The sequence below is a fragment of the Bubalus bubalis genome, chromosome 11 (genome assembly GCF_019923935.1).
Source record: "Bubalus bubalis isolate 160015118507 breed Murrah chromosome 11, NDDB_SH_1, whole genome shotgun sequence".
Taxonomy (NCBI): Eukaryota; Metazoa; Chordata; class Mammalia; order Artiodactyla; family Bovidae; genus Bubalus; species Bubalus bubalis.
The window spans coordinates 51,710,082-51,731,310 of NC_059167.1; the positions used below are offsets into that span (position 1 = coordinate 51,710,082).

Consider the following 21,229-nt stretch of genomic DNA (forward strand, 5'->3'; position numbering starts at 1 on the left):
CCCCTACTACTGGGGCAAGACATATTTGAGTACTCTATCCAATGCTCCACAGATCATGCATTTCTCCAGTTTGGCAGGTACGAACAAGCACTATTTCCGGCACTATGTGAGCATGGGGCACGGTTTCTTTCCCTGGCCTCAGGCAGTTTCCCCACATATGTACACTGATCAAAAATACTCTACCAAACACTCCAGAGGAACCCTCTGCAGATCTCAAGGATTCTCTCCCTATGCAGCACCCTTCATTGTGATATTCTGTCTGCAAACAAGCTGCTTTGGTCCAATTCCATCTCCACAACTCTAAGTTTGCTGGTCTCCACCTAGGTTCCCTCTTATAGATGGAAGTTCATTCCAAGCAGAAAGCTGGAACAACCAAAGGTCTTATTTCATTTGTTTCCCCTCTCTTGGGGATCATGTCATTCACCACCTGGAGACCAGTGTCTTAAAAACCATTGTTTCTCACCTAATGGATTGCATAAAGCCTAAATGTTTCATCACTAAATTTTCTGCTTATACAATCAGCTGCCAGTCACTTCATGGTTAAAGATACAAGCTCTTAAATCATCTGGGTTTAAGTTCTGGAGACGGCATAACAAGGTAACTATACTTAATACTACTGAACTGTACACTAGAAATGCTTAAGATCATAAATTTTATGGTACATAATACTTTGTTAGGATAAAAAAATTACCTGGGTTTGAATCCCATTACTCTCCTTTATTAGCTTGTTTTCCTGATCAAATGGAAAACTCAGCTTCATTTTCCCATCCTTAAAATAGAGAGAAGTAGAATACCTTGTGGAGAAGGCAATGGCACACCACTCCAGTCCTCTTGCCTGGAAAATCCCATGGACAGAGGAGCCTGGTAGGCTGCAGTCCATGGGGTCACTAAGAGTCGGACACGACTGAGTGACTTCACTTTCACTTTTCACTTTCCTGCATTGGAGAAGGAAATGGCAATCCACTCCAGTATTCTTGCCTGGAGAGTCCCAGGGACGGGGGAGCCTGGTGGGCTGCTGTCTATGGGGTCGCACAGAGTCGGACACGACTGAAGCGACTTAGCAGCAGTAGCAGCAGCAGAATACCTTGCTTTTAAGGCTGTTACAATGATCAAATGATTTAAGCCATGTGTGGCAATTAGCTAAGTCTCTTCAGTCGTGTCTGACTCTGTGTGACCCCTGAGACGGCAGCCCACCGGCTCCCGCATCCCTGGGATTCTCCAGGCAAGAACACTGGAGTGGGTTGCCATTTCCTTCTCCAATGCATGAAAGTGAAAAGTGACAGTGAAGTCGCTCGGTCATGTCCGACTCTAGCGACCCCATGGTCTGCAGCCTACCAGGCTCCTCCATCCATGGGATTTTCCAGGCAAGAGTACTGGAGTGGGGTGCCATTGCCTTCTCCGAGCAAAGTCCCTACCATACAATAAAGGCTCAATAAATTATTCACAGTTATCACCATCTCTTCCCTCTCCTCCCCTTCCATTTCCTCCTCCTTTCACACTATCTTTGAGACCTATTTACACAAATTGAGGCCACAGATTCAGGAATAAAGACAGAACTAAGTTTGAATTCTGACATTTCCTCACCATGACTACATGATCCGGTAACTATTTAACTTTTTTAAACCTCAGGGAGTTTTTTTGTTTTGTTTTAATCTGTAAAATAAAGGCAACTGTGAATACCTTAAATGCAAGTAAACTGCTTAGCAGAAAGGGTAGCATGAAAAGACAACTCAGTTTAAACTACTGAGTCACTTCACCATACTTTAGAATGCACTGTTCTCAAGAGAGGTGACCAAAATGTAGTCCAAAACTAGAATTCAAAGCTACCTTACAACTAGCAAAGAAAATATAATGAAGCTAAGGTATAAGAGAAAATAAGCCTCCTGATATGGAACTTTTAAAAATCAGGACTAAATAACAGAATCATACATTGTATCAATGTATGTTCCATATTCCTAAAAAATATCTTTACATTTATACACGGATTTTTAAAAACAACCCACACAAGAGAAAACATCAAGAAAAAAATCAAGAATGGGGAAGTTTTACTAAGAGAACTTTAGGGTAGTTTCTTCCGTTTTAAAAATCAAAGTAGGGGAATGTCCCTAGTGGTACAGTAAGAATCTGCCTGCCAACGCAGGGGACAGAGGTTCGATCTCTGGTCCAGGATGATTCCACATGCCCCCGAGTAACTAAGCCCATACGCCACAATTACAAGAGAAGCCACTGCCAACGAGTAGCCTGTGTACCACAACTAAGAGTAGCACCTGCTCACCACAACTAGAGAAAAGCCCATGTACAGCAACGAAGACCCAGTGCAACAAAAAATAAATTATATTTTTCAAAAAATCAAAGTAGGATCACTAAGTTATATTTCTTTTAAGTGGACTGAGTGGCCACAGTACAATCTTAGCTTTGTAAAGTTACTTTCCCACTCCTTTCTCAGCACCAAAAAGTTGACTTTTTAAATCACAGTGCAGATAAAGTATTTTGCCACTTTTAATAACTTAAAATAAAACAGTAACTGTGGCTGTTCTAGGGAAGCACATGTCATAAAGGCTCAATTATTTGCATGGATAGAACACTTCAGGGAGACATTAAAGGAAGTCATCTTTTCTCTATCCCACACACAGGAATTTTATAAAGCAACATAATGTTTACTTGCACTTGAAAAGGACCTGAGTAATGATTTTCAGAATCTTTATAACTGAGATAAAACATGATTTCACAGCATTTAATTGGGAAAGTTAAAAATGCTACCCAGGTACATACAGTTAACAAGTCCGCTTCATTATCAGACCTATGTTCCTTTGTTAACTATGCCTAACTATCAGTATTTATGACATGATCATGGTAATACTTTAAGTTATTGAACACAATGTACTAAATGAGGGAATTCCCTGGCAATCCAGGGGTTAGGACTCTGACACTTTCACTGCCAAGGCCTGGGTTCAATCTCTGGTTGGGGAACTAAGATCCCACATAAATAATAGTATTTAGGCATAGTTAACAAAGGAACGTATTGAATGAAACTGTATTATCTTATTTCTCCTTCTAATACTTAATGAAAATGGGGAAACCATGGGGGAAAACATTACATATATATATATATATATATATATATATATATATATATATATATATATATAAAGCAGCCCTCCCACACTAAGAAAAAATCCTCAAGAACTAAAACCAAATAAGAAAAGGATATAATCAAGTGTATGTTTTTTTTGTTTTTTTTTTTATTTAAATGACAAGTTATTTAATTAGGTTCTTTGCAAGAAGTTCAGAACACTACTTTGTGAGGATAAATTCCATTTGTGAGAGCAAACACGGAGCGGAGGTAGCCCTGGAGCTGAGGGACAGCTTTGATTCTTCGCAGAATTTGTGAGTCCACAGCTTTCTGATCAACCTTGCGCTGCTCTGTGATCTCGTATTTCTCTCTCTCTGTGTCGAAGATCTCGCCCTCCTGGTGCCTGGGTTTACGCAGCTTCTTCTTCTTGAAGTAAGTGTCAGTGAGATGTTCTGGGATTTTCACACCACTGATATCGATTTTGGTGGAGGTGGCAATGTCAAATTTCTGGTGTGTTCTACGCAGAGGAACTCGATTGAGGGATAGAGGCCCAGTCACAAGTAGCAAGCCACTGCCCAGCTGCTTCAGGAAAACGACCCTCTTGCCTCTGTGGCGCCCAGTGAGGATGATCAGAATGGTCCCAGGAGTGATGCTGGCACGCAGCTTCCTCACATGCTTACTGAAGGGTTTTTTGCCATGACTCAACAGTTGTTTCCGAGGCACATCTTCAGTAGGGTAATACCTAGGCATTTTGCGAAGTTTGACCACTCGGGTACCACCATTCTTGTCTCCACCAACTGGTTTTGTGACAGTAGCAAGAACACGAACCTTCTTTTTCTTTTCGACCTTGGATTTAGCTGCTGAATACTTTCTCTTGTACAAGGCCTTTCTGGAGTACATGGCTGATCGGGAATATCTGCCAATTCCTCTGACCAGGACAGGATTTCGGCTGCAGTGAGGCTTCCCCTTCTTAACTTTCTTCACCTTTTCCACCTTTTTAGCCTTTTTGCCAGCATCAGCCTTCTTGGCTTCAGGTTTTTTCTTAGTATCTGGTTTCTCAGCCTTTTCACCCACCATCTTGCAAGATGGGAAAGAGCCAAGTGTATGTTAAAGCTGACTGATACAGGCTCAATTCTCTTCCCAACTCTGTTTAATGACGTGTTGGTGGCTCGTACTTATACTACTGAAGTTAGAAATGCTGCAAATCAGAGGGTTTATTTTTTTTTTTTCCTATTATCAAGAGGGTCAGTGAACTAATAGAACACAGGGTATATAACCTAATGGTATAATCTTTCAAACAAGCAACCAAAGAAATAAACAGAATACTCTAATGAGAAAGTGGAAAAGCACAGCACACTGAACTCCTAATGCTGACCCTAGCTGCAAAATTCACTTTTTAAAAAAATTCTCTCTTCTGTTTTACCTACTTTTCTGCAAATCAGAATTGTATGTACCTGGGTAGCATTTTTAACTTTCCCAATTAAACGCTGTGAAATTATGTTTTATCTCAATTATTAAGATACTGAAAAATTTCAAGAGAACAGAACCCTGGAATTGTCAGATTGTATATGATCATGATTCCTGATCTGCCAAAAAGTAGGTAAAACAGAAAATAATGAGTCCCTCAAACTATGACTTAAAGGAAAAAAATACACTGGTCTCAGAGACAAAGAAAAAAGAACTTACCCACATTATATCACAGGAAAAACAAAAGAACAAAGAAGAGCCTCACAACCACAAACATGGCAAAACCTAGCAGAGTAAAAACAATGAAAAAAAAAAAAAACCAACAACAATAAAAACAGAAAAAGCAAAAGAGAAAAAACCCAATTGAGAAGGAAACAAAAACATCTGGAAACTATCTGGAACAAAGCAGAATCAACCAGACTTACATGATATTAAGGAATTCTTGTTAATTTTCTTAAATACAAAAACACAGTGGTTATATAGTAGGAAAATAATCTGAATTTGGGGAGATATATTTTGAAGTACTTAGGAGTAAAATGACATGCATAATTTTCACTGAAGTGATTCCCAATGAGACAGAAAAAGGACATAAATTGCTATTAGTTTCCACTTCTGACTATCATGAAGAAGAACTAAATCTAACCTACCACCATAAAAATTTAGAAAACCTGATGAAATACATGGGAGGATAAACAAATGAGGTAAGATCTACAATTGGCCCAACTTAACTACCTGGAAGCAGTTTAAGGTCAATATGCAGAGTACAGGAACCAAACAGAACCTGCTGACAGAGAGGCCAGGCATTTAGAATTCATGGGCCAGAGTGCCAAAGAGGAAGCTAACAGAAAGGGAGCTCAGAGATCTAAAGAAGGGTTCCCCTAACATGTTTGGCAAATTTGTATCTGATCATGTGAGAATCAACTATCCCAGACCAGAAAAATAAACCACAAAAAAAGTAAGCAGAACAATCTTGAAAGTTTATATAGTTAGGGCTGGGAAGTGTTCATATTCCCACCATCCAGAGAACAAAGACTTGTAATATACGGAGCACTGGGTAGAGCCCGCAGGAAAACATCATCTTATTCACAGGGCAAAATTAGCCATAGACTAAAGGCTGTTTGGGATCCACCCTAACAAAGCTTAAAGCACTTCCTCCAAAGAACTCAACTGATTCCAAGTAGTTTAACTGTATAACAACAAAATCTGACCATGTTTAAAGGCAAGACAAAATCAAACACAAAAAAAGTAAAAATCAAAAATGAACTGCATCCAGTCAATAATTACCATGCATGTAAAGACTCAGGAAAACACCTTTTTCTCATACTGTTGGATGAAGAAGTCAGACATTAGCAACAGAAACTATAAAGATGACAGAATTAACATACAAAGAAATTGAAACAGTTATCATGGGCTAATAGTTAAAAACTAAAGACAAAAGAAACCTTAAAATCAGCTGGTGGGTTAGGACAAAAGGAACTAGAGAAAGAGACACACTACATATAGAAGAATGAATGTACAAATGATAGCATGACTACATAACTCAGAAGGTAACTCACCAGCATGTTTGAAATACTACCAAAAAAAAGATTCTCAACCTAAGATTCCATACCCAGTGAAACATATCTCATAAATGAAGATGAAGGGGGAAAAAGGTGAAATGAAGGCTTTTTCAGACATCAAAGCTGACAATTTACTGCCAGTAGACCTGCATCGCAAGATATGTCAAAGGAAGTTTTCAGGCAGAAGGAATATACCAGCTGGAAACCTGTGTTGACACAAAGAAGAGTGCCAAGAACAATAACTATATGAGAAAATAAAAAAGATTTCTTTTCTCATTCTTTAACCTCTTTCAAAGTTAAATGATTGTGTTTAAAAAACAAACAATGTGCTATGGCAGTTATGACACACATAGAATTAAAATGTATGATAATACAGCACAATGGAGGAGAGGAAAAATGAAAGAACACTGTAAAAGAAATGGTATTTTATCCAAAGGTACACAATGACAAGTTACAGGTGTATACTGTATACCCTAGGAATAACCTCTAAAAATACATAACTAAGCAGGTACATTACATAAGCCAATAACAGAGTTAAGATTAAATCACTTTTTAAAGCAAATTAATCCCAAAAAACATAGACAACGAAGGGCTAAAAAAAGGGCTTATGAACAAATGGAACAGAAAACAAACAGTAAGATGGTAGTTTTAAACTCAATCATATCAATAATTACATTAAAAGTTAATGATTTAAACATAATTAAAAGATAGAAAGTCACTTTCTTATTTTTCAAGAAAGGTACAGATGAGTTAAACTAAAAAATGGGAAAATTATACCATCCAAACCCTAATCCAAGAAAGCTAGAGTGGCTATAGCACTGTCAAAGTAAACTTCAAAACAAACCCAAAAAAGGAGAGAAAGGGATTAAAAAAAGACAGTTCAGTTCTAAATCTGCTTCACATAATAGCTTAAAACTATGTGAACAAAAAGCTAACAGAACTGAAAGACAAATTTGTAATTATACCTGGAAATCACAACACTCCTCGCTGAACAAGTAGACAAAAATAAGGACTGAACACTATCAAGCAATCTGACTCAATTAACATTTTATAAAATAGTCCACCCAATCATAGAGTATGTATTTTCACAGGCACATGGTGTATTTACCGAAACAGACCTCAATTCTAGGCCACGAAGTGTATTTCCATAAATTTTTAAAGGCTGAAATCATAGATCATGTTTTCTGACTCTGTTAGTGAAATTAAAATGAAGGAAGTCTTGTTCAGGCTTCAGAAGCAAGAGAACAGGCCTCTGACTCGCTTTTAACCTGCCTGGACATTGCCCAGATACCATCCCAGTCTGCAAGCACAGCAAGTCAGGTAGCACTTTAGATAAGAAAAAGAGTAGGTCTTAGAATTCTTGAGCCCATGGAGGTCTGGCCAACCCCCTTGGGTCTAAAGAAAGCCTATGACTCACAAGGTGAAGTAAACATCATTGTAAAAAGGGTAAAGTAAAAACCAGAGAAGGATTTTTGCGCGCAAACCATTAATGAAAGCAGTTTGCGGCTTGCGATTATAAGGAGCCACTGAAACAGCAATTTGAAGCCTCACCCATGGGGTGAGCATACAGCCCAGGACCCCTTCCCAATTGGGACTCCACACTGCTTTTAATGAGGGACTTCCCAGCATTATTCAAGTCTGAATGAGGATCCATTTTGGTGATGTATACACTATTACTTCTATTGTTTCTTTTCCTTTTTTTTTGGAAAAAGTGAAAAGTGAAAGTGATATTTGCTCAGTCATGTCTGACTCTTTGCGACCCCATGGACTGTAGCCTCTGACCATGGAATTCTCCAGGCAAGAATACTGGAGTGGGTAGCCATTCCCTTCTCCAGGGGATCTTCCCGACCCAGGGATCAAACCCAGGTCTCCTGCATTGCAGCCAGATTCTTTACCATCTGAGCCACCAGGGAAGCCCATTTCTTTTCTCTTAATGACTGAAAGTGGAAATTAAGTTAAATAATCTTCTAGAAAAAACATGAAATTGTTTTTATGTGTAACGAGTGGTTTCTTTTGTTAACGAACTCTTCAAACCTAAAACGAAAGTAAAACTTCTGGAAAACATACCCTGGTGCAATTAAATCAGTAGCAGATATTTGGAAAAAGTCCCCAGTATTGGGAACTTAACACATTTCTAAATAGCCCATGGATCAAAGAAGAAATCAAAAGGGAAATGAGAAACATTTTGAATTGACTGCAAAGAGCACAAGGGAACTTTATTGGTTGATGTCAAAGTTCTAAATTATTATTATGGCAGTGGTTATATACCACTATATACCTTTCTCAAAATTAATTGCTGAATTTTATTTATGGAAATTATACCTCAATAAAGCTAATTACAATTTTTTAAAAGAAAAACAGTGAGCCGAAGTGGTAGGCATGTTGGGTATTTGGCCTTTTTTTTACTTTTTCCCAAGGTTAGAAACTTTTTCAAAAAAAAAAAAATCCAGAATCTAAAACAATTCAAAATAGTCCAACTTATTAATCCTCCCCTTTGAGAGAAAAATAAAATGAACATTCTACTGACCTTCAAGAAACTATGAAGCATCCTATAATGATTCATTATTCACAACTGTATTTTTGTTAATATGACAGACATAAGTAGTAAAAGATGGAGGAAATAAAAGATTAAATGACAATCGGTGATCCCAAGTATGAAAAGAACACTGGGGGAAGCCAAATATCAAGGAAAAGTATCAGCTGAGAAGTAGCTACTAGACCATTCTGAAGAATTTCTTGGCAGTACAAAAGGTCCAATTAAACATTTAAGCTAACAAGCTAAAAGAAAACCTGGAAGCCTACTACTCATCAGACTGTTACCACTGAGATTGGAAATTTGTGTTTGTGAATGTTTGTCATTACAGAACTAAATCTTCTTCTGTGTACAGTATTTTGCAATTTTGTCACACATAATACCTTGCTATTCATACTGTGATTCAGGAATCAGCTGCCTGGGTTATCTCCTAGGAACTGTTAGCAATACAAAATCTTGGGCTTGTCTCAGATCTTCTGATCCCCAAGTGACTCGGGTCCTACCCAGATGTACCTGATCCCCAGAATGATCTGTATGCATATGGAAGTTTGAGAAGCTCTGTAGCTTTTCTCTATACAGAAATACCCTAACTTCTACCACCAGCTATATCCTTCTTTTTCTATGTGCTTGCTTTAACCTAAGCCTTTAACAGTATATCATTAGGGCCAGGTACCACCGGTTCTATCATTTAAGCAAGAAATACTTAATCTGATGTGACAGGTAAAGTACTGATTAGAAAAAGCTCCCAAATAATATAATACAGAGGTAGACAAACTATAAGCCCAAAGGTCAATTTGAACTGGTCACCTGTTTTCTCAAAATAGCTCTATGTTCATTCATTTATGTATTTTCTATCACTGCTTTTCAATGGCAGAGCTGAACAAGCAGAGCACTGCAAAACAGGTATCAAATCTACAGAAAGTTACTTAAGCACTCAGCTTTATTACTGTGATTGGTTATAATCATCTTTCCCCCCCTCCTCTACAATAGGATTTCTAACCCTGAGATCCATGTGCCTCCCTAGGGGATTCATGAGCCCCACCCCCCATATTTACATGCAAATATTATGAATAAATGCATGTGTTTTTATATATGGTATATATGTATGTTTATAGTTGGTACTTTGCTTCTGCTTTTCATATTTAAATTTTTTATTCATCTATTTATAATTCTTTTTTATTAAACTTACTATACTAGCTAAGACTATGAAACCACACTGAATAACAGTGAGAGCATTTTTACTTTGTTCCTGACTTTAGCCTTTACTTTTCATTATATAATACATTCATAATACTATGCTAAGGTTGTTTCTTCCCATTCCTATTTTAGAAATGCAGTATTTTAAAATTCACATGAAAACTAGGCTAAAAGACATTGCTTTAAAAAAAAAAAGCTTCACATTTTCAGTTTTAAATGGAAAAATTAAAAAATCCAAAACTATAAACTTTTGTTTATAAATCCAAAAAACTGTTCTTTTTTTTTTTTTTTTCAAGAACTCAGTTTTTATGGGTCAAGCCAAATGCAATGCAAAGTTGTCCTTGTTACTTTTTTTAACCAAAATAAATAAATCAGATTTGTCCCTGTGACGGGTCAGGGGAGCTGGCCCCTTGGCCTTGTACTGCCCCTCCTCTCCCTCTCTGAACAGCTTTGGCACAGCAGAGAGAAGGCGGCTTCGGAGTCTCCATCGTGTTGAAGGGGAAGAGGAAAGGTGGTGGCTTGGAGGTGAAGGGAGAGCAGGACCAGAGGAGCAGCCGGCGCCCCGGCTCTGAGCGGCACTTCCTGGCCACACCCAGCCCCAGGTGGTGGAGTGTGCACAGCCCCGCACGCAGGCCACGCACACAGCCGGGACCCTCTGGAGCGGTGGAAGTGGTCACTGCTGAGTAGACCCTCCCGCTCTGTGCCAGGTCAGTCTTGGGCCATCTCCCAGCAGCCATCCCACAGCAGTGTCCTTGGTCCACCTCATGATGAGGGTCCTGCCAGAGCCCACCCACCCCACAAACCCTCAGACAGAGATGGCTCCTGCGAGGGGTTGGGGGCTTAGCTTGGGGAGAGGAGGCCACCCTTGTCCAGGTGCGGGAATCTCTTGCTGGGTAACCAGGACGGCTGGCACAGGGGGATGCGGCATGAGGCTGGTCCTGTGGGGTGAACTGGGGGGACAGGGTGAGGGCAGATCTGTCCCTCCGAGGACACCTGCAGGGGCTCCCTCTCCTCCTCCCGCTCCCCAGTGTCTCCATGAAGGCTGGTCAGCTGGACAGAAGTTGTAGAACCCAGGGAGCATCTGGCTTGAGGGGGCAGCCAAGCACAGAAGGGGGAAACTAGTTCCTAAGTGAACATGGGGCGTGTGCAGTACGGATGGGCAGACGTGCGGGCAGTGCGGAGGAATCATGCTTTAGTTGGAAGCAAGGGGCATATACATGTCTATTTTATTTGTAGAAAGTATTCAATTTTTTAAATGGACACTGATAGTTTACTATGTACAAAAAAAAAAAATATATATATATATATATATATATATCCTGACTAGATAAGCTTAAGTTGATTAAACAATGTTTATAAATTAGATGTAATGATAACTAAAACTTCCTATCTTGCTATCAAGCACTTGCTATCTTGCCAAGTCTAGTAGTTGCTCTACAGCTTTTCATTTAATACACCCAACAGACCCACGGGATTTCCCTGGTGGCTCAGACAGTAAAGAATCTGCCTGCAATGCAGAAGGCCTAGGTTCGATCCCGGGATTGGAAAGATCCCCTGGAGGAGGGCATGGAAACCCACTCCAGTATTCTTGCCTAGAGAATCCCGACGGACAAAGGAGTCTGGCGGACTACAGTCCATGGGGTCGCAAAGAGTCAGACATGACTGAGAGATTAAACACAAACCTACACACGGACCTACTAGCCCATTTTAAAGAAAACAGAGGTCTGAGAGCTATGTAACAAATCTAATGTCATTTTGGTTTCAATGACTTCATAACATTCTACAATAATTGAATTACTCTCATCATAAACAAGGTAAGTTACCATTCACATTTCTGATGGGACAACAAAAAACTGAAAAGAAAAAAAATTACCAAAATAACAGTACATGGCAGGGAACTTTAAAAACCTAAACTGATACCTACCTCAAAGATGCACAAAAATGAGTAATGAAATATCAGAAAAGAATATGCTTTTTATAGACAAAAAAAAAAAAAATATATATATATATATATATGTGTGTATGTATACCCTTGATTTCCACAGCTAGTGATTGAAATTGGCACAATTTACTCCACAGGGGCCCATGCCAATCTCCTACCCTTGCACTACTTAGCTCAGTCAGACACCACAAAATTGCCTGTTCCCACATGCAGAGTCTCGACCTACTCAACTGAGATTTGTTCTTATACTTTAACAACCAGTCAAAAAATTCAAGAAGTAGGAACAGAATGCAACTCTATCACTAAATCTTACTGATGCACTTAAATAATCACTCATCTCCTCAACTGTATCTGAACAGACCCAGGCTTCTGACCTACTCATCATTGTATCTCATCTTCCCTTTGTTACAGATTTTCCTGATTCCCTAGTTCCAAGCTGCCTACTTGTCTACTACAATTCCTAATCAGCCTTGTTACATGCTAGACTCTCCCAGGTTCCAGGAACCTATAAATATAAATGCCCTAATACTAAAAATCATTGCTTCTAAGGACTTCCCTGGTGGTCCAGTGGCTAACACTCAGTGCTCCCAATGCAGGGAGCTCCGGTTCAATCCCTGGTCAGGGAACCAGATCCCACATGCTGTAACCAGAGGTCCTGCAATGAAGATAAAAGATCCTGCTTGCTGCAACTAAGACTCAACGCAGCCAAATAAATAAATGTATTTTTAAAAATCACTGCTTCAGTCTTGAGAAAGAAGAATGGAACTGGAGGAATCAACCTGCCTGACTTCAGACTATACTACAAAGCTACAGTCATCAAGACAGTATGGTACTGGCAAAAGACAGAAATATAGGTCAATGGAACAAAACAGAAAGAGCAGAGATAAATCTACACACCTATGGACACCTTACTTTTGATAAAAGGAGGCAAAAATATATAATGGAAAAAAGACAATCTCTTTAACAAGTGATCCTGGGAAAACTGGTCAACCACCTGTAAAAGAATGAAACTAGAACACTTTCTAATACCACACACAAAACTAAACTCAAAATGGGCTAAAGAACTAAATTTAAGACCAGAAACTATAAAACTTAGAGGAAAACACAGGCAGAACACTCTCTGACATAAATCACAGCAAGATCCTCTGTGACCCACCTCCCAGAGTAACGGAAATAAAAATAAACAAATAGGACCTAATTAAACTTAAAAGCTTTTGCACTACAAAGGAAACTATAAGCAAGGTGAAAAGGCAGCCTTCATAATGGGAGGAAATAAGAGCAAATGAAACAACTGACAAGAATTAATCTCCAAAATACACAAGCAGCTCATGCAGATCCATACCAGAAAAATAAATGACCCAATCAAAAAGTGGGCCAAAGAACCAGACAGACATTTCTCCAAAGAAGACATACAGATGGTTAATAAACACATGAAAAGATGCTCAACATCACTCATTATCAGAGAAATGCAAATCAAAATCACAATGAGGTACCATCTCACACCAGTCAGAATGGTTGCCATCAAAGAGTCTACAAACAATAAATACTGGAGAGGGTGTGGAGAAAAGGGAACCCTCTTACACTGTTCATGGGGATGCAAACTAATACAGCCATTATGGAGAACAGTGTGGAGAACACTATGGAGAACAGTTAAAAAACTGGAAATAGAACTGCCATGAAAAAGTGAAAAGTGGAAGTGAAAGTCGCTCAGTTATGTCTGATTCTTTGTGACCCCATGGACTATACAGTCCATGGAATTCTCCAGTCAAGAATACTGGAGTGGGTAGTCTTTCCCTTCTCCAGGGGAACTTCCCAACCCAGGGATCAAACCAAGGTCTCCCAACATTGCAGGCAGGTTCTTTCAGCTGAGAGACCCAATAATCCCACTGCTGGGCATACACACCAAGGAAACCAGAATTGAAAGAGACACATGTACCCCACTGTTCATTGCAGCACTGTTCACAATAGCTAGGACATGGAAGCAACCTAGACGTCCATTGGCAGATGAATGGATAAGGAAGCTATGTTACATATACACAATGGAATATTACTCAGCTATAAAAAAGAACACATTTGAGTTCAGTTCTAATGAGGTGGATGAAACTGGAGCCTATTATACAGAGTGAAGTAAGTCAGAAAGAGAAACACCATACAGTATATTAACACATACATATGGAATTTAGAAAGACCTAATGATGACCCTCCCAGGGACAGAGGAGCCTAGTGGGCTGCCATCTATGGGGTTGCAGAGTCGGACACGACTGAAGCGACTTAGCAGCAGCAGCAGCAATGATGACCCTATATGCAAGACAGCGAAAGAGACACAAGATGTAAAGAACAAACTTTCGAGCTCTGTGAGAGAAGGCAAGGGCAGGATGATTTGAGAGAAAAGCATTGAAACATGTATATTACCATATGTAAAATAAATGACCAGTGCACGTTTGATGCACGAAGCAGGGCACTCAAAGCTGGGCTCTGGGACAACCCAGAGGGATGAGGTGGGGAGGGAGGTAGGAGAAGGGTTCAAAATGGGGGGATACATGTAAACCTGTGGCTGATTCATGTTGATGTATGGCAAAAACCACAATATTGTAATTAGCCTCTAATTAAAATTAATTAATTTAAAAGAAAAAAAATCATTGCTTCTCTAATACCAAGTGTGAACCAAGAGAAATCATGAATCAAGAGACATCAGACACAAATAAGAATCCAAGATTCTGTGTTCCCTGCAAATCAACGTGTAAATACTACACAAGAAACCTGACCGAGAACACATTTCCTATTATGATCTTAATCAATTCCCTTACTTCTCATACCATTACCCAAAGTAATATTCCCGAAGTATTCCATTACCCGAAGTAATATTCTACTTGACGTTAATACTGGAACCCTCCCCCATTTTTATCTTCCTCAAAACTACCCAGATATCCCCAACAGCAGCAGTACACACCATAATTACTCCAAAAGTATCTTGTGAAAAACACCAATACTGCCCTGCCACTCCAATGCCAGGTCTGTACCAGAAACACAACCTTAAAACAACTAAGGAAAAATCTGTCATAACGTCTGAGAGATGCACATTACTGGCAAAACTTTGCAGGCATATCTGTAGGCTCAGTTCAGAATCCAGGTCTCCAGTGATGCTTCTGACCAGAAGAGCCTAGTTCAGAAGACTAGTTTACATGTCTGTGTCCTAGTTGCAAATGAAAGGCTGGGGAATCTAAATTAGGGAGGTGGAATTCGTAAGGCTGAAAATGTGGCGAGGTTCAAAAGGTTCTAGACAGAAATCATAACAAATACCTGGCCCCTTAGCTTCCACTCCTGCCCCACTACAGTCTATCTTTCACACAGCAGAGTAACAATGTTCAAGTAAAGTTGCATCATATCACACTTCTGCTCAAAATCTTCCACGCCTCACCCTTGGTTCCCCCTCCATGGCCTTCATCTCAATTTATAATTTGAAAATTAAAAAAGTCCTAACCATGGCTCACAAGGTTGACTATGATCTTATAAGAAGCAGCATTCCCCTACTCCACTTCCGTATCAGACTTATCTCATCTTCTACCACTCTCCCCTTCCTGTGAGCTACAGTCACATTCGTCTCCTGATCGTCCCTCTGCCTGGAATATCTTCCCCCACAGCCAGTATCTTGGCTACCACACTTCATTCAGGTATCCACACAATTTCTTCAGAAGCTTTCTCTGATTACCCTATCTAAAAGCATAAGTTCCAATCATACTCATTCTAATATCCTGTTCTATCTTTCCTGATATTACTTTGTACTGACATATCCGTCTACCACCAGAAGTTCCATGAGAACAAGAACTCTGATCTGTTCAATGATGTACCCTCATTATCTAGATCAGAGTAAGGAAGAAAATAGGCGCTCAGTAAATGTTTGCTGTAAGAATTAATGGATACACTCAATGTTTCACAGAAATTTCCACTTTCACTTGTATTTATCAAAAGAGCAGCTGGTATTTTGCTGCTGAGAGAGCCATAAATCAACCAACAGAAAATGTGACCCTATGATACTCAACCAAGAAATATCAGAATTTCTAACAGGTTGAGTATTTGCAAAGTGCTATTGGTTAAAAAATAAAATTATTATAAATCTATTCATTAGTTAAGTGTTTTTTCAAATCTTCTATCAACGCTATGGGTGCATTTCACGTATTTGTCTCTGCAATCATCCATACAGCTTTCATCAGTATTTTGCATGACTTTATAAACTGTCACACAGCATTCCTTTTTGCAACTAAGTTTATCAATAACCATAGAAGTACGTGGTTAACATATCTTACTCCATGTTTCAAAAGTTTAGCGCAGTTTAGCAAAAATTATCTTTATTCATGGGCTCCCCTGATAGCTCAGTTGGTAAAGAATCCGCCTGCAATGTAAGAGACCCGGTTCAATTCCTGGGTCGGGAAGATCCCCTGGAGAAGGGATAGGCTACCCACTCCAGTATTCTTGGGCTTCCCTTGTGGCTCAGCTGGTAAAAAATCCACCTGAAGTGTGGGAAACCTGGGTTTGATCCCTGGGTTGGGAAGATCCCCTGGAGAAGGGAAAGGCTACCCACTCCAGTATTCTGGCCTGTTCAATTCCATGGAGTCACAAAGAGTTTTTTTCAAATCTTCTATCGATGCTATGAGTACATTTCAGATATTTGTCTCTGCAACTATCCATGCAGCTTTCACCTCTATTTTGCATGACTTTACAAACTTTCACACAGTATTCCTTTTTGCAGCTAAGTTTATCAATAACCACAGACGTACATGGTCAACATCTTACTTCATATTTCAACAGTTCAGCAAACATTATCTTTATTTATAACTAAATACCATAAGTTAAAATCCCAACTATGCTACTTATTAGTTGTGTGATCTTGGACAAGTTACCTAACTCTGTGCCTCATTTCCCTTGCCTGTAAAATAGATGAAATAGTAATAATGCCTGTAGCTATTAGTGTTGTTATATGGATTCAATTATCTAATATATATAATGAGATTTAGAATAATTTACAGTACATAATAGGTAAGTATTTAGTAAATAATGGCTAAATTAATCAATGAACATGTATTACCTCATTTCACCTTAATAGCAACTTTGTAGGGTAAGTATAATTAATCTTAAAATGAGGCACAAAGAGGTTAAGTAAGCAACCCAAGACTACAAAACTTCCGTCTTGCTTTAACATTCTGTGACTCCTAAACTTACCCTAAAATGAAAAGGGTTTTTTTAAAGTTTCATTTTAGTAACATAACCAAGTTTACAAGCTTTGTTGAGTAAAATCAGATAACCATGAAGACATTCTACATTTCCCCTTTTAGGATAATTTTTGCAGTGAATGACAAGTGCCAAGTGTTTTAATAAATATTTTTAAATATTAACAGAAACACAGAGTAGTTGAGAAAAAGCAATTTGGTTTTTAGAAAGAAAATATAACCCATTCAACCTACTAATTCCTTTAATTAACTGGGGATATAAAAATAATGAGCAAAACCAATACAATAACAAAAATGGCATTTTCATTCCATTTTAAAGTCAATTAAAATAAAAAGATTAAGTATAAGCTTTGGAAGGTTTTTTTTTTCCAGACATACTCTTAGAAAACTTGGAATTCTCATGTAGTTCATTAAAAAAATGAAATTATTTAGTTCAGTAAACATTCATTTATTCACTTAACACATATATCGGGCACTTACTATCTGCACTATATACTCTAAGGGCATTGTTTTTAGATGCTGGGAATACAGAAGTGAACAAAACAAAGTTATTGACCTTATGAAACTTTATTCTAGAGAAGGACAGCAGACAGTATAACAAGTAATAATTTAATTTTTTTGGTTTATAAATTTTTCTTATTTTATTGAAGTATATTTGATTTACAATGTTGTGTTAATTTGTTCTGTACAGCAAAATGACTCAGTTATATATATATATATATATATATCTTTTCATGTTATTTTCCATTATGGTTTGTCACGGGATATCAAGAGAGTTCCCTGTGAACAAGTAAGTAACATCAGATAGCTCTAAGACTGTTATCACAGGGTGAGTGGATAGAGAATGCCAAGTAAGGGTTTGTATTTTTATATGAGATAATCAAAAGACTTCATAATATCTGAGCAAACACAACAGAAAGAGAGCAAAGCATAACAATGTGAATGTACTTAAACACTACTGAACAGTTAAAAATGGTTAAGCTGGTAAATTTTATGTGTATTTCACCACCATGTAACTTTTTTTCACTTAAAAAATAAAAAGGGGACATATGTATACCTACAGCTGATTTGTGCTGACATATGGCAGAAACCAATACAATGTTGTAAAGCAATTATCCTTCAATTAAAAATAAATAAGTTTTTAAAAAAATAAAAAAGAAACAGGGTTGACACTATAGCAATCTAGGGGGAAAACTGGTCCATGTAAAAGGATTGGCAAATACAAAATCCCTGAGACAGGAGCAAGCTTGGCATTTTTTTTAAGAGCTCTGTGTGGTAGGAGCAGAAATAAACAATGGGGAAGCACTTGGGGAGGGGGGTTGCGGGCGGGATAAACATACATGTACACGATGTGGGGCCTTAAGAGCCACTATAAGGACACTGGCTTTTACTTAAAATAGTAAGCCACTGAATGGAGTTTTTTATTTTTTATTTATCTTGCTATTTTTTTGTTGAGGTACAATTCACATAACATAAAACTCACCATTTTAACCATTTTAAAGTATACAAAGTACCAATGGATGGTTTTGGCCAAAGTAGCTTCTGAACAGGATCACAATGACTGCTATGCTGAGAGAACAAGAGAACAGGAAGAAGAGTTAGCAGGTTTTACAGTAATTAAAGTGAAATGGATGTTTACTTGTATCAATCAGGGCAGCAGCAGTGGAGCTAATGCGAAGTTGTCAAAATCTGCATATTCTTTAAAGGAGGAACTGACAGGATTTGCAAGCAGGGTGTTACAGAAAACAATGAATCAAAGATAACTCAGTTTTTGGCTTGAGCAACTGAAGAACAGCGCTCCCACCTACTGAGATGGGAAATTCTACAGGAAAAAAGACTGGGTAAGAGGAATCAGAGGTCTGATTTCAGACATGTTTAACTCCAGATGCCCACCAGACATCTAACTGGAGACATAGCTGGGATAATGGAGTCCAGAATTCAAGGAAGAGTCCTGGGCTAGAGACACAAATACGGGGTCACCATCATGCTGTATGCTGCTGTGCTTAGTCGCTCAGTCGTGTCTGACTCTCTGTGACCCCATGGATTGTAGCCCACCAAGCTTCTCTGTCCATGGGATTTTTCAGACAATACTGGACCGGGTTGCCATTTTCCTCCTCCAGGGGTTATTTAACACAACCAGTAAGTACCAACACAGAAACTACTTCTTCCAAAGGTCTACTGCCATTTAAATTAATATATGGTTTGTGGCCCATAAAAGACTACTATTCCTCCTCTAATTTAAATCCTTTATTTACATGAAATAGATCTGTACAAAAGGAATCATAGCCTACAAGTCTAGGAGTAAAGAAAACAAAACAACGATGAACAATGAAAAAAAATACTAACGTTCAGTTGTCCATGAATACGGAACTAGACGTTCTTTTATCACTCTGAAATATTACCCAAGCGGGGCAACATGAATGAGTAAAGGTAAACGGAAGGACTCAACAGATGGCAATCTTTAACTCCTTTTCTCCCTTCTGATAAATGGAATACTCACTGAAGATGTTCTCATCATGTAAAGTCCTTAACAATGGAGAAACAAATCTGTTATCAGACATCAAACCTAGAGTACAGTAAGATGTTTGTAATCTAACATCAAATGAAAATGAAAGGTTCCAATGAGGAAAATTTCTAAACAACTGAAGTTTACCTAGGTGCCAAATACCTTTCCTTTTGAACTAGTACTGATTTTTTTTTCCTGCCTCTAACATCTTCTTGAGCCAGGTTCCTCCTTATTAACATCTTCAGCCTAAGAGGTCATAACAATGTGATAACCTCTAGGCTATTATGTTATTGTACCATTGTTTCTACATAATAGCCCCATCCTGAAGTGCAGTTATTCTGTCTTCTATCTCTACTGTTAACCTTTTTTTTTTTTTTTTTTACTAACTAGAAAAGCAGACTAACACTGTTTTACTTTCTAGTCCTTAGCTGTGGTTGCCAGAAATGTGGCCTTCACAAAGCATATATTACATTTCCTTGGTACCTAGTACCTACAACCTCCATGGGAAATTTGGACACTTAAAAAACAGAAAACAATTTTCTCAGTTATTTAAAGGTAATGTCCTCAGCCTTATTAGATGCATACTGAAGTATTTAAGGGCACCAACTTACTTTAGGGGTTCAGAACGAAAAAAAAAAAAGAATGTATATATTAAGAGTGGTACAGCAATGTGGCAAAAGATAATCATTAGTAATCTTAATGTTAGCTGGCCTATAAATACTTCCAACCCTTCAGAAAACATACATGTTTTTAAGACTAAAAGTTAGGGGGAAATTAGCAGTATATCAAGCAAATGCCTCTGTGTAAAACTGGTAGAAGAATAATGGGACTGGACCTATAAGACAAACAAAACATATAACTAAGTTTTAAGAAAAACTGGGTAAAAAGTAAAAAGCAACACCAAAAAACTACCTACATACACGAATGGCAGAAAAAATGACCAGCGGGATCAAAGTAGAAAAAATGTAACTTGGTCTCCTCACCACACTGGAGAGCTCAAGGACCTCACTTCCTTTTTACAGAAAACAGTATTTTATTTCCTATAAGTGTTCTCAAAGTCACCAGGATACTGGTATTTACTAAAGGTAATTTGACTTTAAAAAAGGTTTTTCTCTGTATCAGAAAAGTTTTGTAATAGATACTTCTGTAAAAGATGGGGACTTCCCTGGTGGTGCAGTAGGTAAGAGTCTGCCTGCCAATGCAGGGCACACAGGTTCAATCACTGGTCCAGGGAGATTTCACATGCCTCAGAGCAACCAGTCCATGCATCACAACTACCGAGTCTGCATTCCAGGGCCCATGAGCCAAGGCTAATGAGCCCCCCTGTCCCACAACTAGGGACGCCCGGGTACCCAAGAGCCAGCAAGGCGCAACTCCTGAGCCTGCATGCTGCAACTCCTGAAGCCCAGGCACCTTGAGCCTGTGCTCTGCAACAAGAGAAGTCGCCACAATGAGAAGCCAGTGCCAACCCAACCCAAGAGTAGTCCCCTGCTCTTGTAACTAGAGAAAGCCCACATACAGCAACAAAGACCCAGAGCAACCAAAACTAAATAAATAAAAAGAAATAAAGTAGGGTGTACATGTCCAAAAAAGTTAAAAACAAAAAAAGATATAACCTATATCTCATCATCCAGAGATTTAATATCTGTCCTCAACCTCTTAAAACAGGAATACATATATAAATTTATCTGTGACAAACTGAAATGGTACTGTGCATAAAATGTTCT

At 38.6% G+C, this 21,229-nt stretch overlaps 2 protein-coding genes across 2 annotated transcripts in view; both read right to left on the bottom strand.

Annotated features, from left to right (window-relative positions):
* Nucleotides 1-21,229, bottom strand: part of ADAM10 (ADAM metallopeptidase domain 10) — a 144,348-nt gene that overhangs the window by 111,733 nt on the left and 11,386 nt on the right. The window lies entirely within an intron of this gene.
* Nucleotides 3,249-4,186, bottom strand: LOC123464680 (60S ribosomal protein L6-like). The gene has a single exon (XM_045162082.1). It carries the CDS (start codon nucleotides 4,148-4,150, stop codon nucleotides 3,287-3,289), a length of 864 nt encoding a protein of 287 aa, XP_045018017.1. The 5' UTR covers nucleotides 4,151-4,186; the 3' UTR covers nucleotides 3,249-3,286.

Coding starts and splice junctions, on each gene's coding strand:
- LOC123464680 (XM_045162082.1), bottom strand. CDS start 4,150: ATGGTGGGTGAAAAGGCTGAGAAACCAGATACTAAGAAAAAACCTGAA.